Below are 22994 nucleotides of genomic sequence, written 5' to 3'. Positions count from 1 at the left end.
TCCCATTCCGGGGGGGGGGGGGGGGTCCCCTTTGGTCTGTTCGCCACAGGGCCCCCTCGAGTGCGGGGCCCGGTGTGGCACCGCCCTAAGGACGAATATGACTGGTATCGGACGTGACTCTCATTAGTGCAACTATCCTCTCTTTTCAGGGTACCTTGTTGGACAGATGTGGGTTGAAACACTACGGAGACTGCCATTAGGAAAAAATCCAGCCCTGAGCCCTGAGACAGACACCAGCAGACAACAGCTGTGAGAGGTCTTAAAGGGGCCATGCTTCCCAAGCATTTTTTGTGTATTCCTGAAATCAATTCAGTTATGTTAATTAAAAATCCAAGGATTCTTGCAACAAAAAAAGCAGTTATTTAGCTTTACATGACCATTTGCACTCTCTCTGACCCTTAAAACTGCACAGGCTATTTTGCTACTGTACCTTTAAGACTTACAACTACTGTTTGCAAACAAAACATTTTTCTTGAAAGAAATTAATACTTGTATTCCACAAGGACGCATTCAGTTGATTAAAAGTTACAGTCAGACAAACGATACCTATTTCAAATAAATGCTGTTCTTTTGACTGTTTACAGCATTGACAATTATAGGAAATGTTTCTTGAACACCAAATCAGCATATTAGAATGATTTCTGAAAGATCATGTGACACTTAAGACTGGAATAATGGCTGCTGAAAATTCAGTTTTGCCATCACAGGAATAGATTACATTGTTAACAACATGTTATAAATATGAATGTTATTTCAGGGCTCTGTCCAAGAATCTATTAATAGTGCTATTCAATTAGGACAGCTGGCAAGATTAGTGTAAACAACCATACTTCCTTCATTGATTGTGACAGCAGGGTAAGTCAAACTGTTCAGTCTGAAGGTTAAAGTAATTTGGATGTTCCTAAGCTTTCAAATTACTTTCATGAATGATCAATTTAAAACAAATTTAAAAGCTTTGCACCATCTGCAGACAGGTTAATTGTGTACAGAGAGGTTACCGCTGGCCCAGTCATGAAAAGTGCTCTTTTGCTGGAAAAAAAAATCATGATTGAGAGGGAATTGAGTGGTACGAATTCTATGGGAAATGCTAAAGACATCGGGTGCTATGGGGACACAGAGACTCCAAGAGCTGAAACCATTTGGCTGACGTTTGATAAGCAATTACAGGGCTGCTCATCACTCACATGTCACTCTCTGCTGATGGCTTCACAGAGGGACTAGGAAGACTGGCCTCCACAATTTCATTAAAACCTGAATTCCCCACGTTTCTCGCCAACTAAGGAGCATAAGAGAGAAAGAGCCATAAATCTGCAGATAGTGGTTAAGCTCATATGAAATTGCTGATATTGTCATACTGTAAAAAAATCTCTCTATTCACGAGTGCATTAAAGATGACAACCTGCTACAGTAAACAGTGCATGAATTAATTGAATTCCTTGAATGAATTAATGAATTCCTTGTCTGTTGAAAACTGTAAATCCTTACCAGCAATTCTGAAGTGCCTAGTTTGTCAAGTGAAAGCGACTGAATACGTGAATAATGTACACCCATTTCCCGATGGATCCCTGAGCACTCAATGCACGTCAGGATTCCCAGGTTTATAGAGATCCAAGACGGATCTGAAAGGAAAGAATGTAAGGAAAACACATTATCAGCTGCTTGACAGTCCGAAACTAAACAAAGGTCAAATGAAGGGTAAATGAAGGCTTATTAGCAATAAATACAGCCTGATTGACAAGATGACCTGTTTTACACTCCTCATGTTCTTATCATTGAAGTATAACTTGTTTACAAAGTACAAATAAAGTATGTAAAAAAAACAAAATGTTATATCTTACAACCAGGGGTGACATATTGTTTGTAAAATACTAAAATTTAAATAAAAAACTGAAAATAAAAAAATTAAATGTACTTCAACATATTAATAATTACTATAATAATATATAATAAATAATACAAAAATAACATTGGCCCAGTGTGAAAGTGCTCCGGTAATATTCAATGACACATTTTGCAATGGAGACAAAAGGTGCAGCCGAGGAAAATCTGTACTCTCCAGCCAAATCATCAGCCTTTCTTAGAGGAAACATGCCTATAAATCAAGCAGGCCGTTCGCTCATGTACACTCACTGAGTTCTTATTTAATTAAATATGATTTATGGACAGGCACTGAAAAAACAGCATGAACAGAGAACCAGCTCAGGGTGCTAGATGGGGCCCATTTCCAAAGTAGCTGTCTGCTTAAACCACTTAGTTTCCATTTCTAACCCAGTTTCTAGTTTTATTCCAACTGCGCTGTCTGTGAGAACTGTTCAAGACCCCTTGACATTAGATTTGTGTGGCTAAAAGTTGACCAAACTCGCTTTTAACATGCTACATTTCATTTTTAGTCTTCTGGGACAACAGACCAAAACTGTTAATGACTCACAATGTTATAACCATTGTACTGAACAAGACTGTAACAAAATATTCAAGACTGGGGAAACCAAAATATAAAATTTTAAGAACTGGTAACTAAAAAAATGCCAATTAATCAACCACTATTCTGAATATTTAGATTCTACCTATAGTGGAGTCAAAAAGAGTCATTTTCATTTACCATGGTATTTACACAGGACTTCTAGACACTTCAAAGAACACCTTAATACTTAAAGCACATGTCCAAAAACATTTGTGTTACTGTAAAAATGTTATTTTTGCACCTGGGGCCCCACAGTCGCAGCAAACATTGTTTCCAGGCATGCGGCGAATATCCTCAGTGATGGCTCGTGTCAGATCCTCAACACTGTTCTCCCCACTTTGCCTCCTCTCATCCAGAGCCACATTTAGAGCCTCCTGCTTACTGTTTGTTAGCACTGATATCCACCTGATATTTTTAGTAAGGTGCAAAAATAAATATAACCATTAGAGGGCGACAAGAAACTTCAGATTGAAGACATGTAGATTACATCAGTATTCCCAGGTGGCACCATGCATAAAAAAGTCATTTGTGACTAATAATGATCCTGCTCTGAGAGGTTACATCAGGATTCATTTGCAATTAATGAGAAGATGCCCTCGGTCACAGCTCAGGGAATTTCTGTGTACAGTTCAAGGCTTTGTGTACTTCTATTCAGTGAATAAACTCGTTTGGATTCATTTCTGAAAAGGTGCGGTATAATGTGACTATCAATAATCTCTTCACTCGCTCCTCTTCAGCTCTGACATTTAGCTGAAGATAGAAGCCTGGGCTGTGATCTGAAATGGGAAGCACTTCAATCAACGTACAGACAGCCACATCAGAGGAAGAAATGTTACATATTTTTCTTTCTCTCCAAGAAAGGGTGTTACTCTGTCAAGAAGGAAAGGACAAATTGGGAGAGGTGAGTGTGCACAGAAAATTATACAAGCTCTTTCCTATTTGACACCGTCCACACATTCTCATCTGACAGTCACATTGGTGGACTGAGACTCAGACAGATCAGTGTCTGGCAGAGTAAAAGCATTTGTCTTTAAAGAGCCCATAAAATCAGAATCAGAGTTATGTAGCTTTTGGTTCATGACTGTTAGCTTTGAGGTCATCTTTATGCAAGTGTATTCCTAAGCAGTGATAAAATTCACGTTTAGCAAATATACACTAGCGTTCAGAAGTTTGGGGTTGGTATAATTCTTTATTTGTTTTTAAAAGAAGTCTCTTTTGCTAACCAAGGCTACATTTATTTGATCAAAAATACAGTAAAGCAGCAATACTGTGAAATATTGTTACAATTTAAAATAACAGTTTTCTATTTTAAGATATTTTTAAAAGTAATTTATTCATGCGATGCAAAGCTGAATTTTTAGCAGACATTATTCCAGTCTTCAGTGTCATTTGATGCTTCAGAAATAATATTAAATATGCCGATCTGGTGCTCAGGAAATATTTATTTATTATTATTTATCTGATATTTCTTGCTCACACTTCCTATTTCAACAGTAAATACAGTAATACATCATTTACATCTCTGTATTAATTCAAGACACATTTTTGTGCATAGTTATAGATAAATGCAGTATGAAAAAAATGGTTTGCGTTGCATTTTATTGCTTGGATTTATGCGTAATTATGTTGAAATGACTCATTCAGGTACATAAAAGCTTGAGTAGGTTCTTTAAGGTTGAAATATCAACAAACTAAATAGGGCTTTTTGCTGTGAATAAACAAAAGAAATACTTACGCCACACAATCAGACTCATCATCAGCCAGAAAATGGTAAGTTCGATTATCTAAAAAAAAAAATTTTAAAAACCCCTCATTATTTCTTTGCAAATTCACAATTCATTCTCAGCTGGCACCAGCTAACATGTAATCAGCAAAGAATCAGGAGAGATAAAACAGGTTTGAGGTCTTTTGTTAAAATAGAAGTGGCAGGAAAGAACAAACAATTTGTGCTCAAGTGCAAATACTGAATTTAAATAGTGCCCTGTTTTCAGAACAACCTGTCTTTAGTTCAAAGACATATCTCAAAATATGTCATGATTCATACATAATGGCATAATGACACTAGAGACATGAGGCCAGAATAATGCATGGATGCATTCAGATACAATTAACAATTCTCTTCACCAAAAATAGCCTGAGGCTGGTACGCTTCAGCTTGGCGTGAAGATCCTGAAATCTACCTTTGAGAGTGTGTGGTAAACTCACGTGAGATGAGGTCAAAGCATTTCTTGTCTTCCAGACTTGGTTTGACTTGGCAGGTGAGGAGATTCAGTTTAGCTGGTGATTTATTAGGCTGCAACAAAAGGATAGCACATCATCACTAACATATCATGACTAAAGGCCCGTTTAGTGATATTAATTTACATCTCATTTGTATTTTGTATCAGCATTGGTTTCAACCTTTGAAAATGTAACTGAACATCATGGAAGCATAAAATATAAAATAATTATATAAATTAAATTACCGGTAAATATGAATATTTATATATTTATAAATAAATATAGTATCAATAAAAAGTAAAAATTATAATAAGTAAATTATAATACAAAATGTGTACTAATAAATATAAAAATATGTGAAACTGAAGACTGGAGTAATAGCTTCTGAAAATTCAGCTTTGTCATCACAGAAATAAATTACATTTTAAAATATATTCCGTTATTTAAAAATATTACTGTTTTTATTGATTTTGATCAAATAAATGTAGCCTTGGTGAGCAAAAAAGATGCCTTTCAAAAACATAAAATATCTTATAACCATAAACTTTAGAACTGTACTGTAAATATAAAGATACAAAACAAAAAAGTCACAAAAATTATGTCCAATGTGTCATTAAATATCAAAACAATTTTACAAAATTAAAAATGACAGATCCACACAGTACAATACTACAATACTAGGTGTGAAATGCCATTTTAAGATGCATTGTTTGATATCATATGCATGATTTTGCTGACAAAAAATTCCTGATTGGTCTGCAAAGGCCTTACAGATATTCCTGAGAAAATCTGCAACTCTCATTTGGTAAACTAAAAACCTGAAGAGTGCTTTAATAAGGTTATACCAAGTTTTACAGCACCATTACAGCCTACATTGTAGAACTGAATGTATATCCAGGATGTATTCACATTTTATCACAGAAACCAGCAGAAGAAAAAAAAAGCTTGCTTCTGGATTTACAGAGAGTGATGTGAGTACTCACGGTTCCATGAGCGATGGTAAGATAGCAGTTCTGCACGGTACATTTCCTCTTCTGCCACATCTTCCTCAACCTATCAGAGAAATGAGATTACAGCACAGCATCTACATCACTTTCTCCTCAATCAACACAAAGCTGTATAGTGAACGCAGAGACAGATACGTGTGTAACTCCCAGCACAGCGTGTCCTACAACACATGAATAATTTGAAACGAAGGGCTACCAAAGCACTTCCAAAAGGATTTATCAGTGAAATCTTAATGAATGAGTGGATTATACGTCATGTTTGAAGAATGCAGGATCCGGGAACAGTAATTTGATAATATCACAACCATTTGCTACAACATTAATTCATTTACCCATCACTCCTCTTGTAGAGGTAGCCTGATTTATCTGTGCCATATTGCTTGTTGCCTTGAAGCTGGTGCATGCTGTACACAGTCTGTCTGCTTAGAGAATCCTGCACAACAGAAGCATAAACGGGAAAGTCATGGTTTGTTTATATGTGGTGCCCAAGAAGCTTTGGTGATTGAGTCTGTGCATGGGATATTGCACAAAACAGCTTAAAGGGATAGTTGCTGTATCATTTTCTTTCTTTTTTGTTCTTGGGTACATTAAATTACCATAAAATTAGTCTATATGACTAGATATGATTACAGTTCACTTTTATTCTACAGAAAAGAGCAGTGTGAACATTGTGCGAAATATATTATCTTGGGTTTCGTGGAAAAAAGAAAGTTATACAGGCTTAGGCTGAAATTAGTGGGATTAAATGATGACTGAAGTTTCATTTTTGGCTGAATGTAAAAGTAAAGTCTACACTACTCAAGCTGAGGAGAAAGTCACACAAACTTCATGTTATTCATGCAGAAAGGTGCTAACATTAAGAGGAAGTACCAGCTCACACTTATGATGAAGAGTTAATACATGCAGGAAATGCACAACAGATGAATGTCACTCATGCAATGAGTATAAATTTAATTTAAAAAATAAATTAAGGAATATTTCGGGATAAATGATGTTTCAATGATAATTTCAAATCATACCTGAAATTTAAAAAAAATTTGAATTTAAGATTAAGATTTAAATATATTTGTACAATGGACATCTACAGGGCAAATGTACAAAGATAGTAGTGTAACAGTCGACAGCATGCTGTTGACATCTTAACTTAACCTGAAATATTCCAAATATCAACGGCTATCAGAAAAAAAAAACCATGATAGTCGGACATGAATTTTGCAGCAGTCTGACAGCAAAAGGTGCATTCCTAGCGACAATGTCACACATGCACATGTACATTTTTTCAACTACAGTGGGAAACATAAGGTGACAGTTCACATGCAAGTGTTTATAGGTAATTACAGCAGCTTGATAACATCACATGCTAATTAAAAAAAAAACGTCTCAACTTACTCTCCTGGACTGCTATTTTGTCAAAGAAGCATTTAGAAAAACAATTATGTTAAGAGCTGCTCTTCACAGTCATTCCAGGCATTTTTTTTTAATTTATTGTAGAAGATGATTGACAGTAACAAATATACATTGATCCGCCTCCACCATAATCCCATTTAATACTTGAATAGGACTAACAAATTACTCCATAAGACCCTATCTATTTATTACCCTGACAAATAATATATACCGGCATGCACTGCAACATAAAATGTTATTGATTTTCCTGGAGTGAATCAATAGTGGTGGGTGAACTCTGAGACAGGAAAAACATATAGTAGAGCATAGCGGTGGGTTAGGGATATATCAGTGATATACATACATTTATATATATATATATATATATATACTGTATATATCAGTGTGTGTGTGTGAATGCAAATATATCATCGCAAAAAGGATCAAAATCAAAATCAAAATGACTGAGTTACTGGGAAATAGCCCTTGTGACAACTTGCCCCAGTCTCCACTATACATAAAGCCTTCAATTTAACTTAACCATACAATGTATGATCATATACAAAGGAAATGTAAAAAAAAAAAAAACCTGTTTAGAATTTGTAAACTGAACAGCTGAAAGTGTAATAGGTGAAAGCAGGCATGAGAAATTTGTGTGAATTCCAAAGCAGGAAAAATGTGTGTGCATACGGAGCGGGAATAATGTGCAAATAGAGTGTCGGTCTTTACCTCTTTGAATTCGGGCAGCAGAGCAGGTCTGAGCTGATCTCTGAGAGAACAGAGCTGTCTCTTCTCATCATCCTGCTGATGTTTGATCTACATAAACACACACACACACACACACTTAAATTCCTCCAGACACTTCCTACAAGTCCTCTCCTCCATGTACATTCCTCCAGCCGTGTTTTTCTAAGCGTGATTACTTAGACTTTGAGTAAGACAATGGCCCTTTCATTAAGCTGTCTGTCACTCACAACATCACTGCAGCTGAAAAAAGCCGTCTGCTTTATCAGCCATAAATTTACTGTTACCAACTGCTTACAGTGCTGAGTCAGTGTGAGGTATAGCGGTGAAGGCTGGTAACCTTGATGCGCTGTGATCAAAGCAAACAAAAGCCGCTCTGTTGTGGTTCTTCGTGGTCAAGAATGAAAATCTGGGATGTAAAACAATCAACATTTTTACCATCAAGAAAATGTTGGAAGCGCTTCCCAGTTCTGAGTAGGTTGCTATGCAGTTGCTAGATGGTTCTGTGTTAATTTAGTATTATTTATATACTATTATAGTATTTATTTCTATTTTTAATGAGCTTTTACTTTTATATTTCCAGTTATCATTATAATTTTAGTTGAGTTAATTTGATATTTTAGCTCTTTTTGTGCTTTTGTAATTTGTATTTATTTATTTAGATGTAATTTTTTATTTTAGTTATAGTTTAGTTTTAGTTTTAAGTTTTTCATCTAATATTTATTTTTTTATTTCAGATTTATTTCAATTAACACACATGTTTTAATAGTTTCAGTTAATGAAAATAATCCTGGTTGCTAGGTACTTTAAGAGGAATTTTGGATGCTTATCAGCTGGCCGAGCTAGGAAATCAGCAGGTTAACCAGCTAAACCAGACCAAGAGTCCAACTAGACCAACTTAATCCACATTAGGATGTTTTTAAAGAAGGGTTTTTCAGCAGGATTACATTTTATATCTAAGATGTGAGTCGCTTGGCCACCTTGGTTACATCAGTGTGGATGTGCACGTATTGAGATGTTCGACTTAACTATTTTTAGCCTTCAAACTATTGATCTGGGCTGACTATACAAAGCACGTACAAGGAGATGAAGAAATATCGAGAATGCATTGTGTTAGTTTGGGGGATGATGGGATGCCATAAAGACGCAGAACAATTGCCCAAAAGTAATTTGCTGCTCAGCATGAGCAATCTACTCACTGAGATATATTTGGCTGAGAATGAACAAAGAATGTGATGGATCCTCTGTACTTTTCAATTTAAAAAATAAAGACCTCGCTTATAAGATGGTATAGCCTATATGAAGAAATATTAATACACTGGGGATCTATATGATGGACTGAGTGATTGGGGCCAATGTCACGCTCATCCTGAGCTTCATTGCTACAAAGTGAGATGTGTTCTGAATACTGATTAGCCGCTCCACCACATGACCATGCCTCCCATAAACACACACACACACACACACACAGGGCTGATCCTGTTCGTCGGAATGGATTTTGAGTATACAGGGCCTAATCTATCAAATCGCTCGGCAGATGATGTACAGGTTATCTGTCTGAATTATTTCAAGTCAGTTTGGATTTCAATGCCTTTTTATGCATTCTGACCTTTCCTTGAGTAAGCCATTACTCGCTAAATGGCAAGCTCTCTGAATTTACAATTGAAATGTCAGTTTAGTATAATTATGCTAAATTTAAAAGCTAAAGGTCTGTCAAGTGATAAAAATATTTGGACAATTCTTCCCTATTTCAAACTAGAGTTATAATCACATTGTACTGTAAGATACAAGCTAAGGAGAGCTAAAAGGATAGAACAGGGTGGGTAATAATAATAATAACAATAATATACTGTAATTTAAATTATTATAATTGGGATTAGTAATAGTAATAGCAATATTCAATAATAATAATAATAAGCCTTATAGAAGAAAAACAATAGAACAACAATAGTAATTTATGACAATATATGTTTAGATATTTTATGTTAAATTATATTAAATTTATATTATATATTTCAATATATTTTATATTATGACAATGTTTTATTTTATATAATTATATATATACTATTGTTTTATATTGTATATTTTATATATACTATTATTATTATTAACAAGAATAACAACACAATAATTATTTATATGCCGACATTTTATTGTTATCATTATATTATTATTATTGTTGTTGTTGTTGTTACTATTATTAGTATTTTCTTTTTCCCTTTCATGCAGCATTACAATGCAGTTTGGTTAAACCTGTTACCATCTATTTGAGGTTTGGGTATTTTGTGTATGAAGCCTTTGGCAACACAAAAACAAGAATGAAAGCAAGGAAAAATACACCTTAGAGGGCTGTTCATCCTTATTTCTTGCACTTGCGTAAGTGTGTTTGTGGCTGATTATAATTGTAAAGTGGGATTTGTGCCACAGCATGTCATCTGCCCTATACATTAAGAACATATCTGTGCAAGCAGCAAACATGGGCAGGATCACTCACAGCACTCAACTGGCCCGTCAGGACATCAATGTACTGCTTGAGTTTTTCCGTTGCCGCCAAACACTCCTGAAAGAAACTGACAGGAGAGAGCCATTTTAATTACAAATCCCATAACAAAATGGCATTGTTAGTCAAGGCAGCATCTCTATTCCTCTTTCGCGCTTCTTTCAATGGTTTCACACCCTCTCAAATTCCAGTCTATCAGAGTATCAGACTCGAGCATGGAGGGATGCAACTATAAAGAAAAGCAATCAGTCAAACCACACACACATTTAACACTGATGGTGATGTGCTGCCCAGCCCACATGGATGACTTTGTTCATTTTGCCATGGTACGGTTCATGCCATTGGACAGATCTATTGTGGGAGACTGAATATCTTGCTTTACGGTGACTTCTCGTACGAAGGATTGTTATATATCCATAGAAATGCACAATAAAGTTACAAAACCTTTAAAAAAAATCACAGTTTTATCACAGACTTACTTGCATTGAGAGTGGTAGTGTTTGATGAGGTTCTGTAGCAGGTCTACTCCTTTCTTGGTCTTAATTTCATTTACTTTAATAAGGTACTGTATATGAGGAGAACAAATGAGATTTAAAGAAATGATTACTTCTATTCAGCAAGGACACATTACATCGATAAAGACTTTTACATTGTTATAAAAAAATTCTATTTCAAATAAATGCTTTTTTACTTTCTATTCATCAAAGAATCCTGAAAAAACTGCATCACGGTTTCAACAAAAATATTAAGCAGCACAACTGCTTAATATTGATGATAGTAAGAAATGTTTCTTGAGCACCAAATCAGCATATCAGAATGATTTCTGAAGGATCATGTGACACTGAAGACTTGAATAATGGCTGTTGAAAATTCAGCTTTGAATCACAGGAATAAATTACATTTTAATATATTCAAACAGAAAACAGTTATTTAAATATTTGTAATAATATTTTACAATTGTACAGATTTTAGTGTATTTTTGATCAAATAAACGCAGCCTTGGTGACCATAAGAGAGCTCTTTCGTAACAATAAAAATTCTTACGGACCCTAAACCTTTAATAGTATAGTGTTAGGTCGTGCAGGTATACAGTCAGTGACTGTTTAGAGTCTTTCATATTCAATTTATTATTCATTTTAATGTTACACAATATACAGTAAATGGGACCATCATATTCACCCATGCTAGGCATCAAAAAGATTAAAAACTCCTAGTTTAAAGTAATAGTGTCCTAGGAAAAGTTTTTACCATTAATATTTACAGATGACAATACAGATTAGCTGATTACAGCATTAATCTAACAACATCTGTCATGTTCCTCTACAGCAGCTTACACAAACATGAGCGGATCTTACTTCACACATCTGTAGCTGGAACATCCTGCGCTCTTTCTCCATCTCTTCTGCAATCTCTCCTCCGCTCACCTCTGTGCGCACCATACCGTACTGCTTCGCCAGTTCCCTCTTCTCTTTTTCAATTTTAGTGCTGAAGGGGACAGAAATCACATGACAATGTGGTCAGGTCTACTGTATAGTTTAGTACTACATAATACACAAACAGATGGTACGTATTTGATTCGTGGAAACACAATACAAAAGTATTGTAAGAGAAGTGAAGCGAGGCACTTACAAGAATTACAATTAAATGAAGAACAGAAATTAGAAGGAGCAAAATAACGATACAGGAAGTACTGAAAGGATTTCTGGTAACAATCAAGGATTAGCAAGTTAGAAGATCATGGACTTTCAACTTTGCTGCGTTAAATCTACAAAACAGAAAGTATGACTTATATTTATATTAGGGCTGTCAAAAATTAAAAGTATTTAAAAATTGTTGCGTAATAATAGATTAAAATGACAACAAATTCTGATTAATCTCATTATTTGTTAAATATATTTGTCTGGATGAAACATGTATCAGAATGTATGTGCTACTTCTCAGTTTCCACCTACAGTTTTTGTTTTAAAAAAAGGGTATTTCATAATATTAATAATATTTTCACATGATATCCGTTGTAATACATGCCAAAAGGACCACATTTCTGGTTTGGTGTTCATGAAGGAGCTCTTGAGTCCTACTGATACGTACACAAGAATAAAACTACACTAAGCAACCTAAACAACCACGGCTTGTAAAAAAAATGTGTGAATAAATATGAGGAAGAGAACAAGTGAGAGTGATGGTGATGCTACAGAGAATATGTAACATATGAGGCACAAAGTATATGAATCCTACAGTTTCTAAAATGGGTTGTTATTTGACACACACACACACACACACACACAGACACAGACACACACACACACACACAGTTTTCTTGTTCTCTTGCTCATTTCGAAGATTTTGCAATATCTCTTTTCTAATAAATCTAAATAAACCATTGCGCAGTTGGTGTCAAATAAGACAAAACAGCCTAGTTTGAAAACAGTGTTCTAAAAAGCACTCACAATTTATTCTCATAATCTCTCCACGCCTTGTCAAAAGGCTTTTTCAGGTCCTGACAAGATGAAAACAAGGAGTTAGAACAGAGACAGACTTACATCATCTTATGGTAAAAGACAAGAGCATCAAGACAGATAGAGAAGAATTATTATATATACTATCTTATCATAGGCCTCATTACCATCTGCTCACATTAAACACTGTGCTTATGGTAATGATCTATGTAATCGATTTCTACTTGCACAGGCAGGGAACACATATGCCTTGTTGCCTTCTGGGAAAATATCCTGCACACTTCATCTATATTAGCATCATACAGTAGAATTACTAACAAAGCAACAAAAATATCAAAAAGTATTTTTGGACACCATTGTCATTTCATTTTTTGGTACCTTAGAGTGCTTTGTGAATACTATGGTATAAGAAGATGGTAATTATTCACTATAATGGTATACAGTGGGGTACTATCAAAAAATGCCATGGCAAATGTAATATTTATACAAATGGTTGAAATCTGATTTAATTATCTGAACTTATAAAATTAGTTAAAGCCAGATTTATCTACATTTATCTGATGGTAACATTTACAAAGCAAACACAAGAAAAATGTCACTTCAAGTGGATCGCTTGTATTGCAGATTTCAACTTACTCCTTTGACCTCTTTCAGATCCCCTTTTACCAGTGAGTCCAGGAAGAAGTTGACATTGTGCAACATGCTCTTAAACTGATAAAAACAGAAATATTAAAATGGAAAGTATTAGCTGGCAAAACCCATTTAGACCCAGTTTATGTCAGCGTATACTTGCAAACAAGCAGATTAAACATGTTTTTACTTTAAAAATCAATTTAACAGGAATACGCATGGAAGGAATAAGGAACTGTGGACAGAGAACTGAGACAAACTTTGGCGAGTTGTTTGCAGATAAGGCCTTTCTTGTAAGTCCAAACCATGACTAATACTAAAAACACTCTATGGGATTACACAGAAGCCTAACGGAAAGCCCTCCCCGGAGCTCCATGTGTCTCACCAAGTTCTTCATTGGCGGCAGCAGTTCTTTGGAGAATTCTGCAAACTTATTAAATGCAGAGGCTACTTCCTGTTCTCCATTGTTGCAGAAATTCACAGCCAACTTCTCCATTGAATTGATGTATGACTCCAAATGTGATATGTGGTCTGGAGGGAGATCAGCAGCAAAAATTCAACACAAACCCACAAACCATGGAATATAACTAAGAAGAAAAAAGTTGATTTGGTTAAAAGCACATGAAAACAATTCATACATAGCTGGGCTGAAGGAAATGTTTTGCATGCTCTGTCAATCTCTCTAATGAATTAATGCATATTCAAAAGACTAAATGAATGCTGCTTACAGTCTAATGTGCAGGAAATTCGAAAATCAATTGGCATTGTAAAGACGTTTGTGACAAAATGTTGCAAGCAACCGACTAACTGAGAAATGAATCATGATACCTTTTCAGGTATTTTCTCACACGTGTAAACACAAATACACCCAAAAGATTCAATGTTATTCATGTTACCTTGGCCAGAGATGTGCTTTGCTTTGGCTGCTTTCTTCATTTTCTGCAAGATTGTGCGGTCAGAGTCCAAGGCCTGTTAAAGGAAAGAAAGAAAAAATAAATGTCTCATCAGCAACACTGAGGGAGGATTTCGCAGGAAGATTTTACATTTACTTTTTTAAACTGGATTAGTGAATAAGATGTATGTTTTAACAATAAAATACCACATACTTTTCCCTTTAGCTCATAAAGTAGAGCATGGCACTAGCACTGATGAGGTCATGGGTTCGATTCCCAGGGAATACCCGCACTGAAAAAATCTATACTCTACTGTTCAAAAGTCTGGGGTCAGTAAGTTTTTTTGTTTTTTAAAGAAATTAATACTTTTATTTAGCAAGAACGCATTATATTGATCAAAAGATTTCTATTTCAAATTAAAGGGGTCATATGATGCTGCTAAAAAGAACATTATTTTGTGTATTTGGTGTAATGAAATGTGTTTATGCGGTTTAAGGTTAAAAAAACACATTATTTTCCACATACTGTACATTATTGTTTCTCCTCTATGCCCCGCCTTTCTGAAACGCGTCGATTTTTACAAAGCTCATCGGTCTGAAAAACGAGGTGTGCTCTGACTGGCCAGCTATCCAGTGCGTTGTGATTGGCTGAATACCTCAAGCGTGTGATGGAAATGTTACGCCCCTTACCATACAGTGATGCCCTGTCAGGCTGGAGCGATGATTCAAAAACATTAAAACCCATTATAAACAAGGCATTTGTTGCATCCAGTGGGGACATGTACTGTCTTTTTACGCGTTGCATTGCGCCGCGTAAACATAAAACCATGTCTGCATTTATGATCAGAGAAATGACAAACAACAAGCGCTACTCTACACTGCTCAAAACTCGTGTTTGAATCATCAGTGGCAAATCCTATAAATATGAAAAACGTACGACCCCGGGCTGGACTCCACTTCGTCCACGGTGAAAGCCGATCCGGCGATCCACAGCGCGAAGTTGATGTATTTCCTCAGCAACCAGCACGGATCAGCTATAAACATGACGCAGCGGATATCGTCCTCTTTTGGAAGACCAAACAAAGTAGTTTTGCTTTCACAACGAAACACACAGCGCCTTCACGACATGTCGGCAGTGGCAACAACAATACTACAGCGAGAATAAAAGTTACGCCTTCTTTCTTTGCGTGAACATTTGGGCGGCGTTATGCAAATCTTCCCACATCGTGACGTAGACATGCGGTGGCGTGTTAGAATGAGCCGTTTTAGGTAGGCGTGGTTGACTCTTAACTTTTATAAAGAATATCTCTTTGGATTTGAGACTTTAGTCTTTGCAACTTTACAGATCTTCTTTATGCACCAAGAGCTTGTAACACTTCAAAGAGAAAGGAAAAATTTTAATCGCATCATATGACCCCTTTAATGCTTTTGAACTTTCTATTCATTAAAGAATCCCAAAAAAAATGTAAGATGATTTACACAACTGTTTTCAAATGTTCAATATAAGAAATGTTTTTGAACAGCATATCATATAGAATATTAGAATGATTTCTGAGGGATCTTGTGATAATGAAGACTGGAGTAATTGACACTAAAAATTTTGCTTTGCCAATTGCCATGACAGGAATAAATTACATTTTAAATTATATTACGATAGAAAACAGTTATTTTACTTTTTTTTTATCAATAAAATGTAGCCTTCTTTCAAAAGCATTAAAAGATCTTACCAACCCCAAACTTTTGAACAGTACCTTGAGTTCAGTGTACGTCAATTTGCATAAAAGCTTCTGCAAAATTCATAAATGTATTTTCATTACAGACCACTTCAATTTGTTTAAAACGTGTTGAAATAGCCACAAGGAAACACACATACAGGCACACAAAAAGATCTTGAAATGGCTCCTTACAGAAACACATTTCCTGTTTCAACAACAGCAATTACATGCAATTGTGAATCGATTATGAAATCATGAAAGGCCCAGAGCGTTTGCCCACTGAAACTTGACTGCTGAAATTACACCTGCTATATTTTCTATACTAAAATCTAATCTAGTGACATGAATTATGCAAAAGTTGAGTCACTATAAGGCAGCAACTGGAGCATGAAGTCTTATTGTTGTGTCACTAAATTAGCAAGCAAGGAAAAATTAATTAACAGCTTCATAGTCACTTGTTTACAGTCTGCCATCTGAGAGCATGATACATTGCTGTGTGTGGTTCAGAATAATGAACTGCGGTGAAGTCTTCAACAATTTGGCTCATTTAAGCTATTTCCACCTACCACATAGTGTAGGGCTCATGTTGTGCAATAAGAAAACATGTGTTGCATTATGGGGCCTCATAAACAAGATTCCAGGTTTTATTTCACATAGTGTCGCAACATGCCTGAGATTGACAGTCAGTGAGAGTCTAGTTTCTTCATATCTTGAATGGGAAACAGTATTTCTTGTGGATGTCTGTCCCAATTATTCCTCCCTTCATTCAGGATAAACAGTTTGTTCCTCAGGGTGTAGAATGAAGCCCTGCAGAGGGTTGTAACACTTCCCTAGCTCTTGAATGGGAAACAGTATTTCTTGTGGATGTCTGTCCCAATTATCCCTCCCTTCATTCAGGATAAACAGTTTGTTCCTCAGGGTGTAGAATGAAGCCCTGCAGAGGGTTGTAACACTTCCCTAGCCCATATCCCATCAGCATGTTTAGCACGACCCTAAATGGTGCCCATCTTTTTAACCACAGGTGATTTAGCATTATCACATTTTTACAAAGAGACAAATCTCCAAAATCCTATTAGCTAAAAAAGATTTTGGGTTTAATACTTGAGGGTGTCCCCAGAATGCCTTTGGCAAAGCAATTCATTTGTTTGCTCCAGTTGAGAAAAAAGGAAAGAGGGCAGCTGCCATGTGAGGATCAAACTGAAGAGTCAATTATCTACAACAGTACATTTAATAGATAGTCTATATGCTGCACTTGTTCCAGGTCAAAAACAGCACTGTAAAATGTAAATCAACTCAAAACAGTGTTTTTACTATCACACCCATATCATATACCCATAATTCAATGCAAGGAAGCACACAAACTCAATGACAACAGGCATTAAATGCTGGAATACACTAATTTTGCCCAAATTTTGCCCCGATTTGCAGTCTGTAGAAGTTGACACTAAAGGGTTAGTTCACCTAAAAATGAAAATTCTGTCATTAATTACTTACCCTCATGTCGTTCCAAACCCGTAAGTCCTCCGTTCATCTTCGGAACACAAATTAAGATATTTTTGATGCATTCTGACAGCTCTCTGACCCTCCCATAGTCAGCAAGGGTCCTTACACGATCAACGTCCAAAAACATAGCAAGGAGATCGGTATACACTGAACGCAAACAGCGTATGTTGTTCTGTGTCAGCCGCACCACGTCAAAAATCAAAATCAAACCACATCAAATCAAAGCACAAACAATGTAGAAAATGTATGGCGCAACTGATACAGAATATCATAAACCATTTGTGTTCAGTGGATACTCTCCAAAATGGCGCTAGGGTGACGCGGAGGAGACGAATAGTTGAATAAAGTAGTTTTTTTTTTCTCTTGCACACAAAAAGTATTCTCGTAGCTTCGTAAAATTACGGTTGAACCCCTGATGTCACATGGATTATTTTACCGATCATAAAATAATCTACGAAACCTACGTTTCTGGACGTTGATCGTGTAAGGACCCTTTCTGTCTATGGGAGGGTCAGAGAGCTGTCAGAATGCATCAAAAATATCTTAATTTGTGTTCCGAAGATGAACGGAGGTCTTACGGGTTTGGAACGACATGAGGGTAAGTAATTAATGACAGAATTTTCATTTTTGGGTGAACTAACCCTTTAAGGAAGGAAGACTATTTCATTTTTTGTGTTCGTACCAAATTGAAAGTCTGGTATTGTATGATGCCCAATTTTGCTCTGTAACCATGATGCCGTAAATGATTCCTACTGTTTAAAAATCATTTCAGATTTTAAAAGACATGTGGTGTATTCTAACCTTAACATATAAATTAGGTTTTCACGTTTCAAAGAAAAATTAATTGCTATATGGTCACCTCGCTATTCTGAGTGTTTTAACACACTGCTATGCGGTTGCTAGTGTGTTCTAGGTGGATGTTAGATGGCCACATTCACACATTCACACACGTCCTGTGTTTGAGTTCTTAAAGTCACAATGAGTTGCAATCTTTTCTTCAATATTGTGATATACACCTGAGTGTAATGGATATTCGATCTATCCAGTGGTTGTTGGTTGGATTTTAAGCTGTAGGTGCCACACTCTAAAGTGGAACCCGATGAACACAAGAAGTCCTGCATACGTCACCAAGTAGAAGCTGAACCACACTTTTAAAATGACGTGTCTCCAGCTAAGAAAAATATGATCGAAAAGCATTTTGCTAATATTCCCAGTGAGTTATGAAAATATCCTTGGTTATATACAAATGTTAAGGATACATTCCATTTGATCAATTTGCAAACATTATGGGAATGCTACTTTTGAATATTCTCTAAGTGTTCTGAAATAAAAACGTTTAGAAAACGTTACATGAACATCCAATTAAAATGTTTCAGAAGAATGTTCCATGAATGATGTACAAATAACCTTTTTTGTGCTAAAGTTTGTGCTAAGAACATTATTAAAGACCTGATATCTTTGTAAGAACATTCCATTAATGTTACTGGAAGAGTGTTTGTTCATATCTTGCCAGAACATTAGCCAAAGTTCTGAGAACATTCCCTGTTTGCATGAGACGTGAATGCAACCATTAAAGATGACTGTCTAGCATGTTTTTACATAGAAAAAACAATGGTAATGTAGCGCACTGGAATGCATAAATGCGAGTCAAAAGCACAACGTTCATGTTTATTGTTACTGCATGTTAAGCGCAGGAGAGCAGTTTCATAACATGATTAAAACTCTGTAACTATTAGATTCTTTGTTCTCCTTAGCCTTCAACTTCCTTAAAAAAAAAAAATCTCAGTTTCTATGGAGACTTATTCCTGTTTCAAAGCCGAGGACCTCTGTCTGTGGCACTCTTGTCTTATCTTGCTGTTTTTACAATCTAATGAAATAGGCCTGTCAAATGCCAGCATAAAAGGATTATAAGCAATTAATATTCATTGGTGTCGCACATGATAGTGTGAAGAGGAAAATGTAATTCACTGTTCTTAGTTCAGAGAGCCTGTAATGAACTCCTCATGCAGCACAATTGAGAAACATGTTGGGTGTGATCTGAAATCATCTGACACTGGGCAAGAGTCAACTGTCACTTAACAAACACTTAAAGGGATATCTGATCCCAAATTAAAAATGCTGGCATTATTTACTCACCCTCAAACATGTATGATTTTTAGATTTTTTTTCTGTGGGACACAAAAGGAGACATTTATTGCAGAAGCTGCTAGGCTGACATGATTTTCAATGCAGATTTCCAACTTCAATTTGGCCTGTTCTTCACATAAAACTATCATAGCTTGAGAAGACAGAATAGATTGCATAAGTTGTATGGAATATCTTTATATGCTTTATGTTGTTCTTATGTTCTTTTTGTAGCTTTAACACTTCATTTAAGTTAGATAAACAGGAAACCCAGGAATCACATTCAGAGCCGCTCATTTTACATCAAGGATGTTTAACTTTCTTAACTTTAGCCCTTCCAGTCAGCTCTGTGTACACTGGGCCAGTAACAATTCAACCGTGCAGTGGTTCACCTGGAACAGCATTCCATGCTGAAATTCACATTCCCCTGACTAGGCAGAATGAGAATTCTGTACTCAGCACGGCTAAACCTCACAGATCTTTTGTTCTTTATGGCAGCAATGGTGCCTGGCCTTTTGGATTGGCTTTTGTGTGCATTTAGTGCTATTACATGAAAATGCTTGGGAAATTCCCCACAGCACACATAGAAAGGATAGAACAGCCATACATACTCAAAGTAAACAGACACAGTGATGGGCTTATGAAAGTTGTCACCAGAATGTTGTTGATTCAGTTTAAACTGCCAAGAGAAATGCCATCCTACTCTTCCTAACATTGTACCTGGGAGAGAAGCATTCAACTTCTTTATGGACAGCACAGTGATCCACTACCCTAAAGAGGACAAGCAGTTTGGAGAATGGATGGATGGATATTAAATTTAGAAATAAATGACTAACTGAACCAAAATTGGTCTGGTTTTCACCTAAATATGAAATAATACCTTAATATGGTACTTTTCGAACATATTTTTCTTAGCTGGAGACACGTCATTTTAAAAGTGTGGTTCAGCTTCTCCTTGGTGACGTATGCAGGACTTCTTGAGTTCATCTGGTTCCACTTTAGAGTGTGGCAACTAACTGAACCAAAATTGGTCTGGTTTTCACCTAAATATGAAATAATACCTTAATATGGGATAATATTATAATATAATATGACATAAAATTTTGAATTAAAAAAAATCCAATTATTGGATTCATTCGCCAGTGAAGATGTTCCTCTGACAATGGTGCTGTTTCTCACATTTTAATTAAAATCTTATTTCTTTCAGGTTCTTTTTCCAAAACGTATTTATTTTCCTTGGGGAAAACAATGTCTAATTTATTGGAAAAAAATAAATAAAAATAAAAAAACCCGGAACAGTTTCTTGTACTAAAACATAAAAGCCCCAATGCTTCCTGTCAGGAATCCACCATAAGACATGCAGTAATAATGTTTTGAGCTCCAAGGCATTCTATAATTGAGGAGCACAACCAAATGTTTATCTCCCTCTTTTGTGCTTAATAAAGCAAAGCCCACACAGTTCACTCTTTTCACCACTGGTGGATTTCAGCTACTTAACCAAGGCCAGAAGTGAAACTCAAACAATATCGCACCACACAACCATGAGTTCACTTTCTCAGTCATTATCTGTACATTGTAAGGCAAAAAGGTAAAAAGTGACTTAAAACTGGAAATTTTCAAACTGACATCTTGGATAGCCTATATACAAATGTAGTCCAGAAGTGCTATGACCACTCATTTAGACCTGTGGGTCTCATATAAAGTGATAAGGCATGCTATTTTGCTATATTATGCTATATTGTGTCCACAGTGCATAGACATTTAGAAAGATCAACCCACTCAGATGAAGCTCAGCAGCATGAAGAATCCAGAGCAGGTTTATCATGAAGTCAGCAGATGTTTTATGATATAAAATATGCTGATGCCACTTCCTTTGAAAAGATGTTGCCAAAATGACATATGACATAATGAAATAAACTTTTAAAGGGATATTTCACCCAAAAAATAGCTATTCTGTCATCATTAACTCACCCTCATTCCAAACCTGTATGACTTTCTTCTAAGGAAGTCAAAAGAAGATATTTTGAGAAATATTGATAACGAAACTGTTTTGTTTACCATTGACTTCCACTGTAAAACACTTAAAATATCTTCTTCGTGTTCCACAGAAGAAAAAAAGTCATACAGGTTTGAACAACATGACAGTGAGTAAACAACGACAGAGTTTTCATTCAACTGTCCCTTCAAGTACATAAGAAAATGGGATCCATGTTTGTGAAATCACTAGTAAGTGCGTCAAACTGCCTTTCATAGCATTAAGAGCTGCTAAATTGACAGTAATGCATTTAACTGGGAAGCAATGCCACAGGGTTAAGTCAAATGGGTTATCAATTACTTTACCTTTTGAATTAATTTTATTTTATTTTATTTTGAAGATGCTCTCAGTAGTACTATTTTCTAGAAGATTAATATCATTCAATTTTAAATATATATTTTAAAAAATACTATTAATTTCTTTGTTTAAAACAACTTATTAGGAAAAAAATACTGATTGTATCTTTAAGAAACCTGAGGAAAAACCTACTATGCCTTTGCTCATCCTACTGTCACCAAATGCTCCAGGAATGAAGATAATAGTAATATCAGGTGTCTCCACTCTGAATGAATGGGTAACTCTGCATTACTTTATATAAGAAAAACAAGGCGTGCCACAACAGCCTGGGCTACTGCTTGTGCAGAAGATTATCCAAGCACTCCAATTATCTTTCATTATTCCTCTCCGGTGCCTCTGCTAATCCCCAATCGCCTCTCATTTCAATTTACTTTCAGCAACATACAATGGGAACACACAAGCACCATGTTGCGTTGAAGAGAGATAGCTGAGGTGTGTATTGGATCATCATCAGACTGTCCAGGGAAATCTTTTCAGCTCCTGCTTTGTCATTAAGTCACATGACCTAAACACAGACTCTATTATAGCATGGGGTTCCCATTATCTCTCTTGAGGTCACTGCAGATTAAGGCAAAGCATCTGTGTTGTCTTATTTCCCTCTCTTTAATTTTCTCCAATATCAGGTTGGTGGATCCAACTGAATCAGGGTATCTTCCGTCCAATCAATTTTTGTTTTAATATTGAAATCTGAAAAATGAAAAACGAAATATGTGCCCGTTTTTCATTTTTCAGATTTCAATATTAAAACAAAAATTGATTGGACGGAAGATACCCTGATTCAACTGAATCCGTGTATCATTCGATCATTCGTTTTTAGATTTAATATTGAAAGTAGAAAAATTTGAAAACGGCTCTTTTTTTGTTTTTCCAAAAAACAAAAAACAAGAATTCAGCTTAAATTTTCGTTTTTCGTTCATGGGTGGAAAAATTAATAAACAGCTTGAATATTCGATTTCTACAT

The 22994-nt window shown here is 35.7% G+C and overlaps 1 protein-coding gene across 3 annotated transcripts in view; it reads right to left on the bottom strand.

The window, feature by feature from the left end:
* The window catches only part of LOC107551123 (arf-GAP with SH3 domain, ANK repeat and PH domain-containing protein 2-like), a 37367-nt gene that overhangs the window by 10960 nt on the left and 3413 nt on the right, over positions 1 to 22994 (bottom strand). For 2 of the 3 annotated variants that reach the window (XM_016232617.1, XM_016232618.1), the window contains exons 2-17: positions 14304 to 14376; positions 13793 to 13938; positions 13414 to 13488; positions 12769 to 12818; positions 11677 to 11806; positions 10801 to 10886; positions 10316 to 10391; positions 7804 to 7890; positions 7078 to 7089; positions 6021 to 6121; positions 5665 to 5734; positions 4667 to 4754; positions 4197 to 4245; positions 2703 to 2866; positions 1486 to 1619; positions 1185 to 1276 (exon numbers count right to left, since the gene is read on the bottom strand). In XM_016232617.1, the coding sequence (XP_016088103.1) occupies positions 1185 to 1276; positions 1486 to 1619; positions 2703 to 2866; positions 4197 to 4245; positions 4667 to 4754; positions 5665 to 5734; positions 6021 to 6121; positions 7078 to 7089; positions 7804 to 7890; positions 10316 to 10391; positions 10801 to 10886; positions 11677 to 11806; positions 12769 to 12818; positions 13414 to 13488; positions 13793 to 13938; positions 14304 to 14376 (1433 nt within the window). The remainder of the gene's footprint in view (positions 1 to 1184; positions 1277 to 1485; positions 1620 to 2702; positions 2867 to 4196; positions 4246 to 4666; positions 4755 to 5664; positions 5735 to 6020; positions 6122 to 7077; positions 7090 to 7803; positions 7891 to 10315; positions 10392 to 10800; positions 10887 to 11676; positions 11807 to 12768; positions 12819 to 13413; positions 13489 to 13792; positions 13939 to 14303; positions 14377 to 22994) is intronic. The other variant, XM_016232619.1, reaches the window with a different exon arrangement.

Source organism: Sinocyclocheilus grahami, unplaced genomic scaffold, assembly GCF_001515645.1.
Source record: "Sinocyclocheilus grahami isolate Dianchi unplaced genomic scaffold, SAMN03320097.WGS_v1.1 scaffold415.1, whole genome shotgun sequence".
NCBI lineage: Eukaryota > Metazoa > Chordata > Actinopteri > Cypriniformes > Cyprinidae > Sinocyclocheilus > Sinocyclocheilus grahami.
The sequence above is the reverse complement of the archived record's forward strand: the minus strand, read 5'-3'. Positions and strand labels throughout refer to the sequence as shown.